The sequence below is a fragment of the Chiloscyllium plagiosum genome, unplaced genomic scaffold, assembly GCF_037043375.1.
Source record: "Chiloscyllium plagiosum isolate Xiang-an unplaced genomic scaffold, Cpla_swu_hap1 HiC_scaffold_3, whole genome shotgun sequence".
In the NCBI taxonomy this organism is placed as follows: Eukaryota; Metazoa; Chordata; class Chondrichthyes; order Orectolobiformes; family Hemiscylliidae; genus Chiloscyllium; species Chiloscyllium plagiosum.
In genome coordinates, this window is record NW_028270141.1 from 63,020,431 (window position 1) to 63,037,841 (window position 17,411).

Consider the following 17,411-nt stretch of genomic DNA (forward strand, 5'->3'; position numbering starts at 1 on the left):
TCCATCAGATCTCCCCTTAGTCTTCTTTTCTAAAAGTGCAACTGTCTTAACCTCTCCAATCCTGGAGTTTTCATCACTGAAACTACTTTTACACCTTCAATGATCTATAAACCTAGGTCCTTTTTCTCCTGCATCCCCTAAAGGATTGCATTCCTTACTTTGTACTTTCACAAAGTTGGTCCTTTGTTCTAAAAGCTGTTCCTTTCCTCAAGGATACTGTGCCCTTGGTTTTGTTTCAGAGGGATGATAAAACAACCAAGACTCCAAATCGGCTGAAGTAATACAGAGATGAAAAGGGCATTGGGAGGCCATTTTGTTTATACGTAAACAGATGAGACTTCAGGCCAAAGCTTTTTATGCTTTAGAAGTAACCTGTATAATGAAAGGGATGTGGCCAGCTCTCCAGCTGTGCAGTTCAGTTCAGAACTTTAGTTAGTTCAGTTCAGCAGTGGTGTGTGTGAAGAAAGGCTGCTGAAGTCAGTCAGTTGAGACTGGAACTTCTCTCTCTCCATCTGTCCTTCTAACTTTGACTTGTAAGCCTCTGCTTCATTTTTACTCTGTGTTTAAGGGATTCATTTATTGGGACTGTTGTGTATTTTCGGAACAGCATAATTAAGTCTAGTTTGGATAGGCGAAGTTCTGTAGCTATTCTTTATTCTGTTCTTTGTGTTTCATTCCATAATCTTATGGATAAATTTTGTCTGTTTTAAAACCTGGTAGTCAACCTAGCTAACTTACTTTGGGTAATTTTAACTGTACATTTACCGAAACAATTTGTAGAGTTACAGTCTGGGCTGCCTGCTTAGGAATGTTTTGAGTGGTCTGGCCTAGTCCATAAAGTATCCTTTATCCAAGATTCTCTTACCAAAATGTACAACTTCACACATACCTAAGGTGAATTTCTTTCATCACCTTTCCATCAGAGTTCTTCTCTGTCCTGTTCACAATGTATAGCATTGTTACAGTTTACAGTCACAGAAATATTGCTTACATGTTTCCTTTTCTTCATGCACAACTGCACTGAACTCTCAATGACATATAGCTTCTTTCAAGTCCCACATCTTCTATAACTTTTCTTGAACCGTAACCACAACACTGATCTGTACCTAGCTTCTTCTTAAATTCTGACTTCACAGAGTCAAATGCCCTGAGTCCCCTCCTCAGGAGCTCAGCGTGATAATTCCTTTCAGCATGGGAACCTGCCCCTCTTTCTATCAATCTTCTAACTGCAATTGACTGTGACCTGAGAACTCCTCCTCAACAACTTCTGAACTGCTTTGAGTGATCCATTACAAACTTTGCAACCAGCCCCAATTGTTGTTCTTAGGCAAAACTGAATATTACTAACATTTTGAACAGTCAAATGTAGCAGCCCCTTGGAACTATCTGTTCACTGAATGTTACAATGTTCTCCAAATGCTGGCTTCTACAGCTCAAATTGCATTCAATAAATATGAGTTCATCACAATAGCAAGCTCCAATAAACAGCAATGTGGTTATGAAGAGATTATCTATTAACTAATGTAGATTGTAGGGCAAAAGTTTGCCAGAGAATTGAGGATAACCCCTGTCCTATTCTTTGAATGTGATACTGAACCATTTATATCCACTTCAATGTAGACACAACCTCAGTTTAATATCTCAAAAATACAAATGGATAAAATAAAGTAGCACTATCTCAGTTCAGCATTGGAGTTCCACCCCAAAGTTTGCTCAAACAACCTTGAGCCCGATTGGAGAATATGGTGCAGGCCTGGGTAAGGTGATGCCTTATATTTTGTCAGGCATCTCAGAATCATACCTTAATATGAAGCAGTATCTTCAACACAGAAAACCAAAAAGAAGAGACCAATCTGAGGAAACAAGTGACTTGGAGATATTGAAGGATAATGTCCTATTTCTTGAAATTACTATAATTTTATTTAAGTTTATTCTGATAAGTATTTGACAGATGACGTGGTAAATTCAGGGTAAGAGAAAAATACCTCTATCATTGGAGGCAACAATCTTCTGGGCAGTTCCTCAAGTCTGACAGTTTAAAAAGCAGACTGCAATTTTGTGTTAAAGAACAATAACCTGCAGCACCTTATTCCCATAGCATTCAATCATTCTGCCAATAACACCAGGTGAGTCAGTTGCATATGACCTTACCTTTCAAATATCTTGAGGCGAACAAGCTTGACTGGCTTATTGAGCTGCAATGTTAAGCTGAAGACTAATCACATGAGAAACAAAGGATAGCAAAGGCTGCATTCTGTTCGATATTTGCAAATGAAATCTTTCAGATAATTGATGTACATGAATTTTTCAATTCTAAGAGATACAATTATAGCTGGACACACAAGGAGTCGAATTTTCTTTTCTTCTGGATGCGTATTAGTCTTGTTGGGTTTCTTGGAGAGTTTCTTACAAGGAGGCCTAGTGAGATTTCTTATCTCATTAATTACCAATCCCAGCGCCCAACACCGACCCCCACCTCCACCCCCACCCCCACCCAGCCTTCGCGATTCTAACCCTATCTTACATTGGCTGTCCCTGAAAGAGCTCACTATTGCTGACGAACTGGCATTACCGGAGCCTGTACTATCCTTTAAAAGGTTGCAATGCATCTGAGCAAGTGTTGACAATCCAGAATTGCCCCACAACAGCAACCTAAGTATAAATTCACCCCAGTCTATTTGCTTTTACTTGCTGATAACTGCTTGGTGAGCACTTTTGGCAAATGCATGTTGAGGGATCTCTGCTTCCCCACAGTCCAGTCTTTGCCACTCTCCTGCCCACTAAGCCTGTGCTTTGAGAAATGGCAGGTGACGAATGTGGGTGAAGTGAATTCCTAATATCTCAAATAGCAAAATATTAGAACTTCCTCCTCATCTCACTTCTAAAAAGTAGTTTCTTCAGTTTGAGGCTGTGCACTCTCCTACAAGTGGAAACACTTTCTCCACATCCACTCTATCCAGGGCTCTCATTATTCTGTAAATTTCAATCAGATCCTCACTGATCCTTATAAACTCCATCAAGTACAGACCCAAAGACCTCAACCGGTGCCCATTAGCCCTTCCTCCTCAGAATTATTCTTGTAAACTTTCTCTGGATGACCACAACAGCACTCCATCTTTCCTGAGATGAGCCCAAAATTGCTTATAATATTCCAAATGCAGTCTAACTTGAGCCTTATACAGCCTCAACAGTACATCTCTGCTCTTGTATTCTAGCCATCTTGAAATGAAAGCTAACTTTGCATTTGCCTTCCCAACTGCCAGCTGAATCTGCATGATAATCTTAAGAGAATCTTGAACTAGGAGCATCTGTAGCCTCAACAATACCTGTTCGTCCACCTATCTTTGTGTCATCTGTAAATGTAAAAATAATGCTGTCAGTTCCAAGTATAACCTGAACAGTTGTAATCCTAATACTGATCCCTGAGAAATTCCACTAGTCACCAGCTATGATGCAGAAAAAGATACCTTTATCCCTACTCTCTGCCTTCTGCCAATCAGCTAATCCTCTAATCATCTCAGCACCTTGTCCCTGAAACCATGGACTCATCTTATTTAGTAGCCTCCTGTGCGGCAGCTTGTCAAAGGCCTTCTGGAAATCCAAATAGATCAAATGCACTGGCTCTCCTTTGTATAACTTGCTCATTACCTCCTCAAATAATTCTAGCAGACTTGTCAGACATGATCTCCCCTTGATGAATTCATGCTGATTCTGCCCTATTTTATCATGCACTTCGAAGTACTCAGCAAGCTCACCTGTAATAATGGGATCTAAAACCTTACGACTGATGTGAGGCTAACAGGCCAATAATTTCCTATCTTCCCTGCCTCCCTTCTTTCTTAAAGAGGAGTATTACATTAGCCATTTTCCAGTCCTTTGGGATCCTCCCCAACTCCAGTGATTCTTGATAGATAGCGCCGATACCTCAACAATCTCCTCTGCTATTGCCTTCAGAACTCTGGATATTTAAAAATACTGTTGCAAATTCTTTTATATTAATAGCTAGCTTACACTCATTTTTCATTTTCAACCCCTTATTGCTTCATTAGTTGTCCTCTGCTGATTTTTAAAGGCTTCCCAATCCTCTGGCTTCCCACTAATCCTCACCACATTGAAGGTATTTTCTAATCTACCTGTTCATTGTTGTATTGCAAACCCTTGGAACAGGTGGGACTTGAACCCAGATCTCCTGGTTAAGAGATGGAACCATATATTTGCTTTTTCTTTTGCTTTTATGCTGTTCCTAACTTCCCCCGTCCACCAAGGTGGCCTCGTCCTCCCCTTAGTATGTTTCTTCCGTGAGATAGATTTCCTAATGTACCTCCAAAATGGGTCCATTCACCTCTTTATATTTCTTTTAAAATGAACTATCTTGTAAGATGTGCTTTTTAAAAATTAATTCGTGGGCTGTGGGTGTCTTTCTGAGTGGAGGGAAAAAAACAACATTTTGGCCAATAGGTTATTCTTGAAGGCAAATGAATGAAATATTAATTGTTCAGGGGTTGTTGTTCTGATTTTCTGGTATGCATGGTCTGGTCATTAATCACATGGTTGACACTGAAGTCTTTCAGATACAGCTTGTTCAGGAAACACATCTTGAGATGTTCTTTCAATCACTCTTTCAAAAGAACAAATATGTTTCACCCTAAATTGATGTTGAGAGTTGTCTTTATAGAATTGGGCCAGATCAAATAGGCAGCCTATTCATAACAAGCATTCCTCTAACTCAGTTTGTTCTTAATAGGCTTTCTTCCAACTGCACCAGATAAAGCATGGACAAGTCCAAGTCAGCCACTATTCAAATCAGCCTCAGCAGAATCTACAACTAAGTAGTCAGTGCCAGTGATATCATTTTGTAGGAAGCTTCATTATGAATATTTCCAATGTCCACAATGAGCTTTAAATAATCATCAAAAAATGCTTCAATTATGTCCAAAAACCTTTAATAAATTCCTTTTACTACAAATATTTCAAAACCTATATCTTCCAAGCTGTATTAAATATAAAGCATCTCCAAAAGATTTAGCAATACATATTTCCTGGCCCTCCGTTTCTCCTGTTGTCTACATATCAGGGACAAAGACAGGTCCAAAGGAATATCCAAAACTAAAATTCAAACTTGATGTTTTTAATCCAAAAAGGAATAGCATAAAAATAAAACTGAAGAATCAAATTAATGCAAACAAATATGTTACCTTTCCCTTCTGTGGTTGAACTAAGCCAATTATGTTCACCATAGGGATCAAAGCTAACTTACCTTGCTCGAATATCACAAAGATAGTTACAAATATCCATGGAGCCTCCAAGCAGCAGCTGAATTTGAAATCACTTCACTGTTGATAGAGCAAATATACAGCATGTTTTAAAGTGAAATGAAAATGGTCATTTGCAGCTGATGCAACTTAGTGCATAAAAGAGGCCTTCAATGCATTGTGTTGGTGCCAACTCCTTGAAGAGCTATATATTTAATCCCATTCAGTTGCTTTCTCTCCATAAATGTTTAACACTTTTGGCAAGAATTTATGAATTTCTTATTAAATGTTGTATAAATAGAAAACTTAAATATTACTAATCCTGATGCAAAAAACTTTGTGCTGAAGATGATAGTGAATAATCAAGTCTATGGAAAAGGCATTTTTATTGTCTTACTGTAATTTCCTCATATAGTTAATATGATCAGTTACAAATAACAATTGACCATAACAATTATATTATAGATTCTTTACCAGTTGGGTTGTTCTCTTTGAAGACAGGTACTTGACATCACAATATGTGATGTTCTGGTATTAAAAATACTTGAACTTCAGTCACTCACTCAGTGCAAAGGAATCAGTGTAGCGTGTTCAATCAGTTATGGAAATGTGACACATTAACATCAGTAAGAAAATAATTCAGACTATGTTCAAGTAGCAGTTGTAAATAAATGATAAGACATTCATCTCAACAGGAACCTAATCTTTGTGGTATAACCTAATCTTTGAGGCAATATATAAAAGGAAAAGATAGCAATAGAAGCTGCAATAATGTAGAATCTTATTTTCTCACAGTGTTTTCTCATCATTTACTAGGATTCAGACCTGGAGTTACAGTAAACAACCAAGAGTAAAGTGTTCCAACTTGGAGATGAAACATTTGAGATTACTCTTTTTTTTAGGAAAACGGAGGCCAGGCTGATCTATGTTTTTATAATAAGGAGGTGCTGGAATTGGATTGGGATGGACAATGATAAAAATCGCACAACACCCGGATATAGTCCAAAAGGTTTATTTGGAAGTACTAGCTTTCGGAAGACTGCTCCTTCTTCAGGTTGCTAGTGGGGGCAGGATTCTGTCTTATGATCCTATCCCACTCACAACCTGATGAAGGAGCAGCGCTCTGAAAGCTAGTACTTCCAAATAAAGCTACTGGACAATAACCTGGTGTTGTGTGATTCTTAACTATGTTTTTATAACTATGTTTTTATATCTTTCAAAGAAATCGTAGAACAGAGTACAGAAAGTAACACTAAAAAAAATGTTTTTCACATTCATAAGGTTTACCTGTGTCCAAACATTGGTTGATTCCACCATCTTGGAAATAACAGGAAAATAGAAATAAAGAGACACGTATGATGTTATTAATCCTATTTGATGCTAACATCACCTACAGGCTATGTTTTAACAGCAAAGATATAAAAGAAAGATATATAAGTTTAAACAAAAGAGAAAGGCATTCCTCTGCAACACAGGTTTTATTCTGACCTTTCCATGAATGTAAAGAGTTCTGTAAAGGTGGAACGCAAATATCCGAGCATAGATTATCCCTCCATTAATAATTTGTTAAAGCTTCAGTTATTTAAGAATTATTCTTTACTTCTTGGATCAATGGATAGCTGATCCAGAAAAAGAGGGAGTCAAGGGTATTATCACAAAGAAATAAGGATTAAGAAGATTCAAATTCTCTGGCATTCCGAACAATGACAACAAGATCCTACCAAAATTGTTTAGATTTTCGATGATGAAATTAAAGTTTATGATTCATAGATTCACAGGCTTGAGTTTGTATCTTATTTCATAGAATCTCTACAGTGTGGAAACAGGCCATTCAGCCAATTGAGCCACACTGACCCTCCAAACAGCATCCCACCCAGACCTACCACCCCCCCACCCCCCACCCTATCCCTGTAACGCAACATTTCTCATGACAAATCCACCTAACCTACATATCCCTTGACATTATGGGCATGTTGCCATGATTAATTCAACTAACCTGCACGTCTTCGGACTCTGGGACTCTTGGAGGAAACCCACACAGTCGCAGCGACAATGTGCAAACGCCACACACTCAGTCGCCCAAGGGTGGAATTGAACCTGGGTTCTTGGCACTGTGAGGCAGCAATGCCAACCATTGAGCCACCGTAAAACAAGCAGGTGAAACATTTGACCAATTCACAGGCAGGTATTGATGTGAAAGTATTGAATGTGATTTCAACAAAACTAACTTAGATGAAAGCCTAATAGAATGGGTCATTATCTCTGCAGCCAGTAAATCCTTCAGAAAAGCAGTTCTAGACAACCCAAAGAATATCTCACAGATTGAAGGAGACCATAAATTCAAAGCAATTGTATGTTTGTCCTGGAGAACCATGAGGTCTTTCAACATTGACCAGGTTAGCCAATGTGGAAACAACATGTTCTTTGACTCTACACCACACTGCAGCAGCTGTGAACAAGTTCAGCAAAACTATCTCTGAAATGTGGCTTGTCTTACCCACCAAGACAATGTCCAGCATTTTGTGACATGACAAGCTATGTTCCACAAGAGAACATCAGGCAAAAATGTTCAAAACATATAACAGGTCCCCAAGCTAGTACATTGTTTTTGGTAATCCAAAGATGAAGTAGGAATGTGTAGGTATGTAATTTTCAAAATTAAGCAATCATAATTCCACAAACTGCACTCCAAAATATGCTCAAAGTTTGATAGGCACAGGATAAAAAAAGCAAGCTGAGCAAAGAATTGTAGCCTGCTTAGAAAGCATCTACTAGTGACACTAGTTTGTTTTCATCTCAGCATGAATGGCCATGCCACCAACTTAACATCCATTTGGGAGGCAAGTTCAAAATCACCCTCATAAAAACAGGGAATATCGGCAAGTCTCAGCAGGTCAGTTAGTATCTGTGGAGAACCAGAACATCCCCAATACAGCCCTTATCTTGATGGGCACCTGCATGAGTGGCTGCATCAAGCTGTGTGTAGACCTTTGGAATGCACTAAGAGTCACTATGTACCGAGTCCTACCTGTCTCTGGGGCTGTGAAAGATGGGTGTGGCCTTGTTGCTGCAGAATGCAACAAGTTGTTGGACTGTTCCATATCTTCTGTCCTTCATGTAGAAAGTTGCAAAGAGAAACACCTATGACCACAAGTCCATCAGGAAGTGGTCAGCATGTAACATCCTCGAGACCCTGCAGGTGTTCCCTGAGCAGACTGTCAAAATCATGTCAGACTCGTGTTCCTTGAGGCAGACTGTCAGAACGTCTCATCACCAGAACTTTCCAACGAGCACCAAGACATCTTTTTGGCTGGTGATGAGAAGAGATCTGTGAGATCGTTCAAGTAGCCTGGACTCTTTCCACCACTGTTGCCCTCAATGAAGCTGCAGGGGTGGGGTAGAGAATGTCACACATCACCTTCTGGAATGTGCATTTGCAAATGAAGTCTGGAGGGGAGTGCAATGGTTTTTGTTGATGTTTGTCTCGATGCAGACCTCTATGCTCTAAGAATAGTTCCATGAGATTCAGGCTGAGACAATCATCAAATGCGCCTGGAGAACCACCAACACAGTGAAAGACTCTTTGGTCTGCCCAAAACTTGTCAAGGAGTTGATCTTGACCGATTATTACAGACGCAGACCAGGACTACGTGTTGAGGGACTCACCGAAGCTTGGGGCAGCTGCCCCCATCAAAGGTTTTTCTGCTGAAGTTAAATAGGGGTCCAAACTGTTATTGGATCCTCCTGGTGCCTCAAATTTATATAAATATAGTCTTGTATAATTAAGAAATGCCTTGAATTTGTTTGTTCTCCATATGTAAAGACTGTACAGAGTTAAACTGCACTAATGACTTTTTTTTATTTTTAATGAAAATGTATATTTTTTAAAATAAAAAAAATCCAGCATTCTGAGTTTTTCTCTCAAGTATTTAGTATCTGCCATATTTTATCATTGTTTAAAATTACCACCTGAAAACATTAGATATGATATATGTAGATGCAGGAAATTGGTTTAGCCCAGTTGGCTGGATTGTCAGTTTGAAAATGTGTTGCTGGAAAAGCGCAGCAGGTCAGGCAGCATCCAGGGAACAGGAGAATCGACGTTTCGGGCATAAGCCCTTCTTCAGGAATGAGGAAAGTTTGTCCAGCAGGCTAAGATAAAAGGTAGGGAGGATTGTCAGTATACAGAGTAGCCAACAGTATGGATTCAATTCCCATCACTGAGATTACCTTCTTCTCAACCTCTTCCTTCACCTGAGGTCTGGTGGCTCTCAGACTAAATCACCTCCCGTTGCTTCTGTCTCTAATGAGAAAGCAGCCCTGATGCTCTGGTAAGCAATGTAGATGTGTATGATAGTCAATGGATTGAAGAATATACCTTGAAAATATTTCTTACAGTTGGATAAAAGAGACTCAGACTCCCCCCGCAGGTAGTTCACAGATGAAGAGTACTGAAAATTCGCTGTTGTGACAGTGTGACACTTCATCCGTTGCCTACCTGCTAACCTCATAGCCAGGAAAGTACAGGCAACCAGCTTGTCTATAGCATGTTACGGCCACATCTGAAGACTTCAACTTGTGGCTGTTACTAATCAAAGTGACTCCTCTGGGGCAAGGGAGCCAGACTTTGATGAGTTAGCAGTTCTTGAAGGTGAGACTTCCTCTCAGATGGTACTGTATTGGAAACCTCTTCCCAAGCCAATTAAAGACTCAATGGCTGTTAACCAGTTGCAAGGTTGTACTGAGGAGAAGCAAATAATCCCAGTGAAGCAATGGAAAATCTCTGCAATGTTATTGTTGAAAACTATCTGAAGAAACATTCATGGTAACAATTCCAGGCACAGATATAGTCCTTAGAATTTTCTCCTGATGATTCATCACCAGAGTATTCCCCAAGACTCCTAAATTATTCAGTGTTCCAGATGATGTGAGAATCCTCCTGCATTATGCTTCAGATATATATCATGATGGCTCCAATTTATTTATGATTGGGAACACATTGAAGAATCTCAACCAATCTGTAAAATTAAGCGTTGTGAAACTGACTGATTACCTGGCAACACTGATGCGCTATAATGGCCGCAACATTTAACTCTCTGCTCTTTGCGAATAAGTCAGAGATTGACCCATCTATCTGTTTGTTTTGAAACTTTTATCTTTTTGGACTCACCTCTTATATCTAGTTTGTGTGCATGTGTGTTGCATTGATAATTCTCTACATGTTTAGAAATTAACAAACTCATTCTTTGGTAACTAAAGAAAGCACAGTTGAATTGGCTACTCTTTAAACTGTAAGTTCATTTAGGTGTTGGTGAAAGGTATCTACAAGGGAAGGGATTCATTTTTAAATTAAGCTTGTTGCAACCAATGGAAAGGGTAGATGAATAAAGATGGTGAGTCAGTTCATCCCTCTTCGCTTGGGAGCTTTATGCTTTAGGGTCTTGAAATGTACCAAATTGGGAACCGTCATCAGACACTGTAACAAAAGGTAAGGTGCCATGATGCAGTCAGTGAATCAGTCATGGGAACTGAGCTGGTTTGTCAGTCCCTTCTTTCTCTCACAAATGACATCAGTATTATTAACTTTAGGTAGCTGCGTTCTTAATTATAATCCAGAAGTGACAGAGAAATAGCAGGAAACCTTTTCATTAACTATGTGAAGGACAGATTTTCTTTTGAGAAGGGTGTGATGACCCTCCGTTCATGGGAATAACCTCCACTTAGTGAAACAAGTAGTTACAAAAAAGTTCAAAAATGTTACGACTAGGAAACGAGGATTGTGTTCCAATTGGTTCGGGGGGCCTACAGTCATAGATGTGGTAATATCAGCTGATGGGGGAGATAGGCACCTATACTGTAGGATTCCAAGATACCATTCAAGTTATTCAAGTTATTAAACTTTTGTGGCACTGCTCTGGAATCTTAGTAAAGTGCCAGGACTAGCTCCCTCCAAATGGCAGTGCTAACATTTACGGATGCCATGGACAATCAGAAGAGTGTCTGGAGAGCTCATCGTATTAATGGTGACTTGCAGATCAGTTGCCCAGAAATTGTAAAAGCCTCTCATTTGCCAATGTACTGTCCCTTGCTGCTTTGTTTAACTTTATAAGATGGCTGCTACATTCCTTGAATGTGGCAGCAAAAGATTCAGTAGGCATGCGGTCAAGTCAGTTGACAGTTTTGAATGAGCTAATCATTCTTGCCTACATGCTGCTGTTCATGAAGTCTGTTCTGACAATCTTAGCTGGAACTGGCTGTTTAAAGGTTATAGCAATTTCACAATCACTCCTAGTTTTTACTGGATTCACAAATTTTCAAAGGAAATTGGAAGCCCATCAACTTAGCTGCTTCATCAATAACCTTCTCTCCACCACAAAGTCAGGGACAAGGACGTTGATTGATGATTGCATTATGTTCAACACCATTCAGCTCTTCATATGCAGCAACATGTGGACAACATGTAGTAGCATTCACACTACACAAATGCTAGTCAATGACCATCTCAAAGCAGGTAGATTCTAAACATTGCCTCTTGATTTTCAGTTGTGTTACCATGGATGAATCCCACATGATCAATATCTTGGGAGTTACCATTGACCAGAAACTGAACTGAATGAGCCATTTAAATTCTGTGGCTACAAGAACATTACACTAGAAATCCTACAGTATGTAACTCACTTTCTGTCTTTCCAATGCCCATCATCTACAAGGTATGAGTCAGGAGTATGATGAGATATTCTCCATTTGCCTGGATGAATTCAGCTCCAATAACACTCAAGAAGCTTGACACTATCCAGGACAAAGTATTCTACTCATTAGCACTGTGCTCCCTAGAACATTTAACATTCACGCTCTTCAGGGCTGATGTACAGTGGCAAGACTCTGAGCCATCTACAAGATGCGCTGCAGCAATTCACCAAGCCTCTTTCAATAGCATCTTGCAAACTTGCAATCTCTACCACCAAGCTTGACATGGGCTATAAATGCAAAAGGACCTGCAAGTTCTTCTCCAAGCTACTCATCATCTTGACTTGGAACTATATCACCATCTTCTCATGGTTGCTGGCTCAAAAACCTGGAACTCATTAACAGCACTGTGGGTTGTTGTGTCACTGTCAGAATGCCAGTACATCTTTATGAGACACAGTAAGCTAGTATGCTTTTAAGTGATATGCTCATTATATCATGCATATGACATAAAGGTATAACAATTGCATCTGCTATTTCAACTTGGATCACTTGAACCATGAAATGCCATTGACAGAATGCTGCTCTATTGTAAGTGAAAATCTTAACGTGAGCCCATATGCATGTAAGTATGTGTGAATATATAATAGCAGAGGCTTGTTTTGTTGTATTAATGGCCACACTTCTTTTGGAGAATGTTCTTAGAATTTGTTTTTCTTTTAAATTGCTAATTCCTTTATCTGGCTGGATTTATTGAAAACAAATAACAGACCATTTTGCAAGCAATTGTCTTTTTTAAACCTGAGATTGTTAGACAGACTAACCAAATACAAATTACACAATTTCATTTTCCACCATTTGGGATGAAAACAATCAAACAATTCACAAGCTTTTGAAACCTCTATCATTTCACACCATCCTGAAACTTTTCATGTGTTCATAAGATGAGCCAACAAAACATAACATGATTTGAAACATTATCTACTGTAGGTATGAACCAGTCAGGGTGTTCTGGCACAGTAAGCCAAGGATACAGTCTGATATCAGTCCAGGGTGAGCTCATTTGATTACTTAGGGCAATTAGAATCGGGGTCCATATTACCATAGTCCATGTGATGAACGATGATCAGTCCTGCAGGGATGAGTCCTATGATAAGAAAGATTATCACGGGTTACTACTGTGAGATGAAGGTTGGGGGAGTTGATTTTGGGATTTGAGAAAAGCATGCTGGAAAGCCGAGGAACAAAATTAATGTGAAAGTTTAATTTTCACATTAAAACATATAAGGAGCTGGGGGAAGGAGCCAATAAATCCTTTTTAGGATATGAGTTGTTCCAGAGGCTGGGGACATCGGCAGTCAAAGCCAGCCTGATTTTGGCAGCGGCTGGGATCAATGCAGTGCAATGGTCGCTATGACTGAACTGTAGGGCTGGGACTCAGGGGACAATAGTAAGAGATGAATTCGCAAATCAAAGTGACATATGGAAACAAGTGGAATCTCAGTACTAATAGGCTTGAAGGGAACTGGACGGAAAAGGGAAGATGCAGGTTTTGGGAAGCCCTTTGACTATGAGGTTGAGCTCATGACTCTCTGTACCAAGTGTGACCTGCACAGCTTTCCGCCCTCACACAAATTGTAAATGAGCAACGAAAATAGAAAATGACTGTGACCTTACCCGGCATAGGAGAGCTAAGATTTTTTTTTCTTCTTTTTACTTGTGAGCAGTATGAAGCCCTCCAGGGAGCAATGGCATAGCTCAGGCACGTTCACAGTACAGTTTGTAATCATAGCACCAGAGATGTGAAATTCAAGCAATGTTCAACTGTGTGGGAAACAAACCCTGGTCACAAGCAATCCTGAGCGTTTTCTTACAGATTAAAACAGTCATCTCTGTGAGACAGAAGTTATCACAGACAACCTTAAAAGTGGCAAATAGGGGCCACAATTCACAAAGACAATCCAAGGTTGCATAGGTCACACTAGGGTACTGAACAGATTTCCTCGTTGCTTGAATTGTAAGCATTCAGCAATATGCTCTTATATACACTGCTGCCTTGCTTAGGTAATGGGAGTTGAGGATTTCAGTGATAATACAATTCTTACAATCTCACATTGCATGACATGGTTTGCAAATGTTAGAATTTGTCAGAATAAGGTTCCTATGTCAAAGGTTCCATGCACACACATTCCATGATCCTTCTTATCAGATTCCTCCATATTTCACTGGTTGGAGGAGTGCATTAAATCATCAGCCATTGCAAGAATGGTTAGTGAAGATAAGGGATACCCTCACAATCAAGGCTGATAACACCATAACAGAAGCTGAACATTGACATGATACAGCCCACTTCTCAACCAGGGAAATAGTACAGTAGACCTTCGTTCATTCGATTTTTGGTGGGGAGGGGGTAAAGGTTAAAATACATTCCAGACAGAGTTTACTGTATAATCCTGGCATGTTGTACTCTGAACAACTGGAGCAGGCATTGAGGGGATGTGATGAATGCTGAAGATCTGGGAGAGCAATAGCTGCCATCCAATGATGAAGAGGAGGACTTTGAGCAGGAGGAGCATTACAGTACCACGTGCAACAAAGTCAGATAAAACTAAATTGATATCTGGTGCCATCAGATGTGAACTGGGTGCAGTGTCACTAATTAACTTTGAATTTGTTGCTGCTCGAAATACAGATAGTCCTTTTTTTTGCCCCGGAGGCAAATGCAGCTTCTGTTTTTTTTCTTTAGTTTTGCTGCTATTGAGTAAAAATGAGGATTTTCAAATGATTAAACATTTTCCAGTTATGTGATGGTCCCACATTTAGTAATAAGATATTAGACTGCACTGGGCACTGGGGCGACAGTAGTACTTTCTTTGGTAGGGTTCTAAAACCAAAAGAGTCTAAGGATGAGTGATTTGCCATTTGATTCTTAAACAGCAATAGATTTATGAATGTGCACTTATATTTGCAATGATGTGTCAGTCCTGTCATCTCTGTTCTCTGAGAAGCCTTTTTCTTGGTTTCCCTTGCATTACGTACATGGTGAATGGCAATACTTGTCTGGCAGCAACTAATCTGGTGCATGGCTGGGTCTTAAAATGGGTCTGATGCCAGGAATCCCTCGAGGTCCAGGTAGTGGTGATTACTACCACCTGCACTGAGAGTGAAGATATGACGAGTAGGACCCTGAAAAGGCTGAAATAATGAGGCAACTTTCAGAAAATAGCATGAGAAATCTTGCTGGGGTTTGCAGAGGAAAACCTTCCCGGAACCTCGCCAAAACTGACTTTTAGCCAATTTCATTTTTATAATTCAGTCCTCTGTCTAGAAATACGTTGAATAAATGTACCATTTTTAATCCTTGTGTAACTTTCACAACTGGTTATCCAAGAAGTCTTCAATATTGATAAGTTGTAAAGGATAACCTTTTGGCTATTTATTAATTACACATTTTAGTTCTTTTGTTTAATGCTGTTAATGATGTAGCAAGTATGTAATGAGAACTGAAAAAGTGGTACAGTGGTTGTGTCACTGCATGTAGGTTAGGAAGGATGGATTCAAGTCACACATGTCATCGAGATATGTGTATGTTAACATGTTACTGAAAAGCTCTTTATAATGAGAACAGAGGATTCATATGCAAATATCTCTAAGTGAAAGGATATTAAATGTGCTCCTCAAAACATAGATTAAAATATCCCACTTTATAGGCGAACACAGAGGATATTGCATTCTATAAAGTGCAAGAGTCATTTGGCAAGAAATGGCATAATTCAATCAGGACACTGCTTGGATAAGCATTTTTAAACAACAAAAGCAACTGGCAATGGTAGACATCCTGTACTTTAAAGAGACATGCACTTTAACCCTTGCATTGCTTCATTTGCTTTCAATTATATATAACACCTGCAGAACAAGCAAAGTAAAATGACATTAACATTCTGGGAGGATCGATAAAGAACAAAATGATTTATGGTTAAAAAAAACTGTTTTAATCATACAATATAAAAATGAGTGAACCAGGCTCTGAGCTTTTAATGTAATGTTGTGATATTTCAGGAACAAACAGTCGTCAGGCCCTGGGTAAATGGATATGAATGACGAGACTTTGATTTACGTGAAAAGCCATCTTTGTGATTAACCTCATACACTACTTCAGTGAAATGGAGGTTTTCAGGGCAATTATTTCAGTTACAGAGCGAAATATCTACATTTTGCATTGTTGGAAGATAAGGGTATAATTTGATAAATGTACTCTTGCATAACTATCAAGAAGAGAATCTTAATATTTAAACAGAATTAGGGCAAATATTCTTTACGATCTTGAGATGAAAGTGAGTAACTAAACTTACCATCCCCATTTTTATAATCATACTTATTCTCTTCACATTTCATGTGACTTCTCAGTTGATCTTAAGTTATTGATGATTCTCTGATTCCTCTGCAGGGTGAAGTCAAATGATTTCCTTTGCTTCTAATAGACTATAATGCATAGGAGCAAAAGACAGTATTTTGGCACATCAAGTCTGTTCTGTCATTCAATGAGATCATAGCTGATTTTTTAATGTCAGCTTCACTTTCCAACCTTTTTCCCCATAAGCCCGCAATTTCCTTATTGAATACAAATCTCAGCCATGAATATACTTAATAATTCAGACACTACAATGCTCTGTAGTAAAGGATTCCACAGATTGACTACCCTCTGGGAGAAGAAATTCCTCCTCATCCCTGTCTTAAATAGGCAACTCCTTATTCTAAGCCTATGCTTTCTGGTTTTAGACTCGCCCAAAAGTGAATCAGCCTCACAGCATCTACTCTGTAAAGTCCCTCAGAATCTTATATGTTTCAATAAAGATGTCTCTTATTCATCTAAACTCCAATGTGTACAGGTCTAATCTACTAATCTCTTCTCATAAAAACAACCTTCCATACCCAAGATCAACTAAGTGAACCTTCTCTGGACTGCCCCCACTTACAATGTATCTTTCCTTAGATAAAGGGATCAAGACAATTCACAGTATTCTAGTTGTGCTCTAACTAGAGCCATGCATAATTTTAGCAAGATTTCTCTTTGGTTATGATACTTATTTTGAAATAGAGGCGAACATTCCAATTACTTTCCATATTATCGACAGTACTTGGATGTTAATCATTTTAATTCACACATGGGGATGCCTAAATGCTTCTCTGTTGCAGATTTCTACAGTCTTTCCTATTACTCCTGCCAAATTGTATATCATATTATATTCCATTTGCACTATTTTTGCCTACTCACTTAACATCAGAGTCTAGATTAGAGCAGTGCTGGAAAAGCACAGCAGGTCAGGCAGCATCCGAGGAGCAGCAAAAGCCCTTCATCAGGAAAGAGGCTGGAAGGCTCGGGGGTGGAGAGATAAATGGGAGGGGTGTGGGGCTAGGCAGAAGGTAGCTGAGAGTGCAATAGGTAGATGAAGGTGGGGGTAGAGGTGATAG

The 17,411-nt window shown here is 39.2% G+C and overlaps 1 protein-coding gene across 1 annotated transcript in view; it reads right to left on the bottom strand.

Annotated features, from left to right (window-relative positions):
- The window catches only part of gckr (glucokinase (hexokinase 4) regulator), a 119,031-nt gene extending 102,697 nt beyond the window's left edge, over positions 1–16,334 (bottom strand). The window contains 1 exon segment of the mRNA XM_087976631.1: positions 16,292–16,334. Within this exon segment, the coding sequence (XP_087832757.1) occupies positions 16,292–16,334 (43 nt within the window).
- Between the last annotated feature and the right edge of the window lie 1,077 nt (positions 16,335–17,411).